At 39.9% G+C, this 6,606-nt stretch overlaps 1 protein-coding gene across 5 annotated transcripts in view; it reads left to right on the top strand.

Moving 5' to 3' along the window:
• Nucleotides 1-194: 194 nt before the first annotated feature.
• The window catches only part of stag3 (STAG3 cohesin complex component), a 28,072-nt gene continuing 21,660 nt past the window's right edge, over nt 195-6,606 (top strand). For 3 of the 5 annotated variants that reach the window (XM_085429262.1, XM_085429252.1, XM_085429243.1), the window contains exons 1-8: nt 195-2,053; nt 2,218-2,292; nt 2,567-2,660; nt 4,014-4,232; nt 4,953-5,049; nt 5,351-5,427; nt 5,828-6,032; nt 6,377-6,528. In XM_085429262.1, coding sequence (XP_085285388.1) covers nt 2,264-2,292; nt 2,567-2,660; nt 4,014-4,232; nt 4,953-5,049; nt 5,351-5,427; nt 5,828-6,032; nt 6,377-6,528 — 873 coding nt within the window. In that variant the 5' untranslated portion in view covers nt 195-2,053; nt 2,218-2,263. Of the gene's footprint in view, nt 2,054-2,217; nt 2,293-2,566; nt 2,661-4,013; nt 4,233-4,952; nt 5,050-5,116; nt 5,248-5,350; nt 5,428-5,827; nt 6,033-6,376; nt 6,529-6,606 lie in introns of those variants that run through there. The other 2 variants (XM_085429281.1, XM_085429272.1) reach the window with 2 other exon arrangements.

The following is a 6,606-nucleotide window of genomic DNA, read 5'->3' as shown; positions in this document are numbered from 1 at the left end:
GCTGTCAAAATAAAAGGGGATGCTTGTAGTTGATGGGACAGCCAGAAAGACTACGTAAGGACATAACAAAAACAACAACCGTATAATCATGTTTTTATTACAATTTTTGAGCATTTGAAAGAAAGAGTCCCAATTTTGATTCATACTTTCATTCATTTCACAAGGGAAACTGTTTTACAGCAGCAGCGAAAATAGTAGTCTACAATAGATAAAGAGTATAACTAAAGTAGAAGTGCCACAATAGTGCAAAAACTGATGTATGCATGAGTGATTTTTTAAAAATTACCTCAAGTTAAACAAGAGTAAATGAATGAGCAGGAGACAGGTGTAACAGTGGAGCTGCAAGGAGCAGAGATGGTGGATGAGTTTAAATACCTGGGGCAAGCCATCCAAGCAACGGACAGTGAAAAGGGGGTGGAGTAGGTGGAGAGGAGTCAGGGATGATTTGCGACAGAAGGGCAGCACCAAGGGTCCAAGAATTTTTTTTATAAGACATTAGTGAGTCCTGCTATGATTTATGGTTTGGAAATGGTAATGCTGACAAAAAGATAGGAGGGAGCAGCTTTAAGATCCTAAGATTTTCAGTCGAAGTGATGAGAATGGACAAGGTTAAACTAAGTACATGAGAGGGACAGCTCAGGTTGGACAGTTTGAAGACAAAGTTAGAGAGGCAAGGCTACATGTGCAAAGGAGGGATATTGGACAAAGGATATTGAAGATTGAGCTGCCAGGCAGGAGGAAGGCCACAGAGAAGATTCATGGATTTAGTGGAAGAGGACATGAAGATGATTGATGTGATGGAGAAGGATCCTAGGAATAAGGTGAGACAGATGAAGGCAGATGATCCACTGTGGTGACCCCTAAAGGGAGCAGCTGAAAGAGGATTTATCAGCATACATGGAAGCTAAAGTTTGTCTTTATACTGTCCTGCTTTTACATTTTCTATTGCAATAACTGCTATTAACTAACTGTTATTTCACTGGCTGTTCTGTCGATCATCTTTGAATTCCACTATGAATGCATCTATAAGTCACCGTTCATGTGGGATATTGCCCTAATATGTTGGACAAGAGGATCCCTTTTCCCAGAGAAACAGTACACATGGTCTAATATTAGTTATATGACAGTCTGCATTATTGTTTTGTAATCATTGGCTGTGTCAGTTCAGCGAGAGAGTTATTTGTAAAGAAAACTAATGTGTACACTTGTCTCCATTTTTATTTTGTTAAATGCGAACAAAATATAGCAGTACATGTCTGGCCAGAAAGAGAGCACCAATTTGTTTATTTGGTAGTTCGATAAAAGGCTTCAGTTAGTTAAGAGTAAGAAAAAGAAAATTCCGTTCACATTTGCAGTTTTGTCTGGTTATACAATATTTGACATTTTAAAAAACAAACAAAACACAAGTTTTTGCAAATATTTGTAGGTGTTTTCTTGTTTTTCGGGTTTTTTGTACTACTTGTACACTAAAGTGGCCCTCCAATGAAATGACCGTACCAGCAGTGGCCCACAGCTCATTTAAGTTTGAGATCCCTGCTTTAGATTAATCTCATGTGATTTACATGAGAACATCAATATTTTATTTTGAAGGTGAAGACCAGAAGTTGTGTTTCACCCAGGCTGTTTTGACGCTGGTCACAGCCTTTCAAACACAGAACAATGGACCAACTGGGAACTGAGGGGTGAGGATCCTGCGGTGGCGGGGCAGGGACCAGTCAACCACCTCAGGGTGCTACAAGCTATGGATGCAACCATGAAACCTATGAACACAATATACATAATGAAAACTATCTATATGAACACAAGAGTAAATTAGCTGCAAGGTGAAAGGGTTGCGAGTCACGGAGATATGTTTAACTGGTACCATTTATTGCCAATACTACTAGACAACCATGCAGAAGAATTGACCAATGAACATCGAGTTATTTTCTGCCAGGACCAATCACCTTCTAGTAACAATCCACAGCGGCGCGCTTTCGGCAGTTCGCAGTTTAGGAGGAAGAAAAGTTAGCCAAGGCAGAAAATTACTCAACACTAACTATATTATCAAGTGGTAAACTGATATCCTTAATCTGCTAGTGGTGTTTATTGAGTAGTTTCATTTGAAATACTTTAAGTGCGTCTTAAGAGCTTCATAAGTTGAGTTTATCAAACAGGCTAATGAAGTTTAGCTTGTCATCTTGCTAATTTTATTTTATACTGTATCTTTCTTCACAGCCTCCACTCCTGAATATAGTGAGTCTGGTACATTCCTTCAGCCAAAATGGCAAGTGGGAGTTCAGCTTTGGACAGGTAATGCTGATACTTTGTGTTAAAATGTCAAAAGGTTAAGAGAAATTAAAATAATAATTCTAATTTGACAGCGTTCATATTAAAAAGCATTGTGAAAGTTGCTACTAATGCTCTGGGTGCTCTGGCTGAAGCTAATAGCTTAAGGGTTGTATAATAATTCTACTTTTTCATAATGATACCTGCCTGTTTTCTTATCACCCTTCATTTAAATTCATCACAGTAAAGCTGATTTTTTTTTTTGTCTAACTTGTCAATTATTTCCCTTGTCTTTTAGTCTTGAGGAGTTAGATTCCCCCACTGACTCAGGCAGTGACTATGAGGCCACCATGAAAGGAACAAAGCGAAGAAAACCAGCAGTATCTAAGCAGGTGGATTTTTGTTTTCTCTTTAAAATAACTTTCTGCTTTTTTATTAGTGATTGTAAAAGATAAATCTGCCATCACAATAGCTGCAAATGTTGTATTTATAGACCTTTCAGAAATTCCATTTGTGTCACTTGGTGACTGTCAGACGAATACAACTACAACAGAAAAGACATTACATGCACAGCTATTCGCTTTCTTCTCTTGGCTACTCCCCTCAGGGTTTGCCACAGCAGATCATCTGCCTCCATCTCACCTTGTCCCTAGCATCCTCCTCTGTCACACCTGCCCTCTGCATGTCCTCCTTCATTACATCCATGAACCTTCTCTGTGGTCTTCCTCTTTCCTCCTGTCTGGCAGGTCCATATTCAACATCCTTTGTCCAGTGTATCCATTATCTCTCCTCTACACATGTCAAAACCATTTCAAGCTTGCCTCTCAAACTTTGTCTCCACATTCTTAATGATCCTCATTTGGTGGCCATATGCCCTACCTTGATGCAATCCTCCCCATTCATCCAGGCTTTGAACTGATGTTAAAAGTATACTAGTTTGTCATATTGTCACTGGGTTTTTCACCAAGATTAAAGACATTAGCAGAAGCATCAGCAAAAATCAAATGCAGCTATCTGCAAGTAACATCCACATCATATCATGTCACCTAGACTTGTTCATCAGAAATATGCGATTAGGTATAAAAGACCTCTGAGCTTTAGATGTCCATGGTGATGGTGTATTCACCATGAAGAGCCTGTAACTCATCACTGATGGTTTCTCACCCCTTTTACACCACCCTTCCCAAAGTTGCTGACTTGTTGACTGTATTGTTGCTGACGTGCCTCCCATGTAAGGGAGGTGAGATTGCAGTAAAACAAAAAGTTAGAGTGCTCTCAGCAAATTACCAATAAAAAAAAGAACAATATATATCTGCCCACATCAAACTGACTCCACTTTCTCATCAAGTATAAATGTTATAATCCTTTTTTTTTAAATGACACTTATGCTTGATTCCCATGATAGTTTTTCATCAATCACTATCCCTATGTATTTGTATTCATTTACAAATTCAGTACAGTTACCACTTACCACTACCTGTTGTTGTCCCTGCCTGATAGCAATAAAATTAAAAAAAAAATCTTTTGTTTTCTTGGTGTTTAACTGAAGTAAAACATCAAAGTCATCCAGATATCCACAATACTTTGCTCCAGGTTCTGTGGCCAAACTGGTAATCACTGTGTCATCAGCAAAAAGACAACAACACTATAATAGATGTCTAATATACTTTATTTTGGCATGTTGCTTGTTCAGGTCACAAGCAAAATGCATTCTAAATCCTTAAATAAATCTCTTTCATCTCAAGCCACCCAAGAGAACCAGGCATAATGCTGCACTGAAGGGGATGTCCAGCCCCAGTGGCAGCTCAGTTCCCACCCCTCCAGGTCCTTCCCCACAATCCGTCTCCCAGGGGACATCCATGCAGCTCTCTGCTAGATCTGTTAGGAGCATGAACGAGGAGAGCCAGATTATCAGCGCAAAGGATATCTATGATGCTGTCTGCTCTGGAAAGAGTGCCATGGTGGTGAGCAAACCCCAAGCAGAGGAGTGTGGAAGGAAGGGGGAAGGTAGCTTAGAGATAAACACATGAAGGGAGGGGGTACTGAATGAAGCATGTGTAATTATAAGAGAAAGAAGCTGACAATGAGGGGTTATCATGTGCTGTCAGTGGCTGACTGATGTGATCCTACACAAGTGACTCTGATACATTAAGAGAGACGGGTGTTCTCACTGGACCATGTAGTCAATGATTGACAGCACTTGTCTATCCCAAGTATTGTTCTTGCTATAGCTGCTTTTGGGTAAAGACTACAAAAGAAAGGCAGCATAACAAAAGAAATACAGTAATAAATTGTCTGTCACTACAGTGTAGAACTGCAAGACAATGCAGACGGGGACTCTGGGGGGAGGCTCATTATGCACATTCAGAAATTCTGGCAAATGGAAGTTAAAGAAATCTCTTCTGAAAAGGTTTCACAGTTCTCAGCTAAAGTTGACTGCTTTACAATAGGTTACACTTCCAGTATCAAGAGAATGGCTTCTGTGAATGGGTGTCTGCCATACTGCAATTTAGATTTAACCAGGAAATAAAAAGCTCCCGCCTTATAGTGCAGAGCATATAAAAAGCCAGTTTTTAAGCTGAAATCAGTAATGTTGTTTGACTGATATATTCTTAACGTGTGTATCTGCTCTTTGATCTGAATGAAGCATTTTCACTGGCTGCTTTCTCCCTGTCAATCTTAAGACGGTGGTAGACGAGTGGCTGGACAGCTATAAGCGGAGCCAAGAGGCGGGACTGCTGGTGCTCATCAACTTCATTGTTCAGTCCTGCGGATGCAAAGGTCAGAGGTTAAAAGACAGGCCAGAAGATGGGTAGTAGAGGGGGTGGGGGTGAAAGTTTTAGAGATTGAAATTTTGACTCAGTCATCAATAGCGTTTCTGCTAGTAACCCAATGATGCAATGTTGAGACGAGAAAACTGATATTTTGCAAGAGTGGAATGAAAATGAGAGGAAATCGAGTAGATGAAATTATTACTAGGTGAAGTATTCTAATTATTGTAATATTAGGTTCATCTGAGGGGGGGTTACTTAATTTCCAAATCTGGAACGTTTCTTTATCCTTTAACTTTTTTCATGTCCAGGTGTTGTTACCAGAAAGATGTTTGACAGCATGCAAAATGCTGAGATCATCAGCACCCTAACCAAAGAGTTCAATGAGGTGAGGGAAAGGGGAAGAAAGCAGTTCAGCTGTAGTTTGGTTAAAATGTATTTAAAATATAAAGCTTGTTCCTACAGGAATGAAAGTTTGAATGTAGTTTGTAGTCTTTGTCTGTCTTCTGCCTACAAATCATCCTTCTGGAATTAGTTCAGAAACTTTAATAGCCTTCATGTCTCAAGAGATTGTGATCTGAAGGTTGGAGCACAGCATGATGGAAAACTCTCATTAAAATTTAATGCTGATAAATGGACACATTAATGAGTTAATCACTTTGGTTTTCCACTGATGTAATTGTCATTAGCGGAACAAACCAGAAGTTTGTGCTTCAGATAACTACATGAAGCATAGAATAGGAAGCTTAAAGCTCTTTGTCTCTCTGCTTCCCCCCCTTTTCTTCCAGGATTCAGTGAACTACCCTCTGTGCACTCCAGGGCCCCAGCTGAAGCGTTTCAAAGCAGGCCTGTGTGAGTTTGCTAGGGTTCTTGTGCGCTCCTGTCGGAATAGCCTTGTTTATGATGAATACCTCTTCCCTTCCCTGCTGGCTCTACTCACCGGCCTCTCAGACTCCCAGGTCCGAGCCTTCAGACACACCAGTACCCTGCTTGGTGAGCGATCTGATTCATGTGTATAAAAAAAGAAAGGCATACAAACACTTATAACAGCATAGTTTTTGATTAAGGTAGTTCAGTGCAATTTACTTTTGTACTTGATACATAGAGTGCCTTTAATCTGCTAATGCAGTGTGTTAATTAATAGGTTTTATTAATAATAGGTCAAATAAAGCTTAGCAGCATATCAAAAATTAGGTTAGTCTGGGCAGGTTTGATTTTTGGTAAGAATATACTTGCGCTTTTGTACTTGTCAATAAAAAGTACATACACCTTCTGCAATAATATGTTGTTTGAGAGTACTTTATAGACTTTTCTATCTCCATGTTTTCCTCTGCTAGCCATAAAGTTGATGACGGGGTTGGTGGAAGTAGCTGTAGTAGTTTCTGTTCAGCTGCAGACCACCCAGCAGCAATACAACACGGAAAACAGCAAGAGGGCGCACGACAGAGCCTCTGACAGACTGGAGGAACTGCAGGCCACCGTTAAAGAGGTGACACATGTAGACACACAAAGAAAAACAAAAGTTTAGAGACACAGCCACTTTTTCGTTAACACATAGGTCACAACA

This window comes from Rhamphochromis longiceps, linkage group LG2, assembly GCF_057381845.1.
Source record: "Rhamphochromis longiceps isolate RC_006_pf linkage group LG2, R_longiceps_female_GT1.1, whole genome shotgun sequence".
Taxonomy (NCBI): domain Eukaryota; kingdom Metazoa; phylum Chordata; class Actinopteri; order Cichliformes; family Cichlidae; genus Rhamphochromis; species Rhamphochromis longiceps.
The sequence above is the reverse complement of the archived record's forward strand: the minus strand, read 5'-3'. Positions and strand labels throughout refer to the sequence as shown.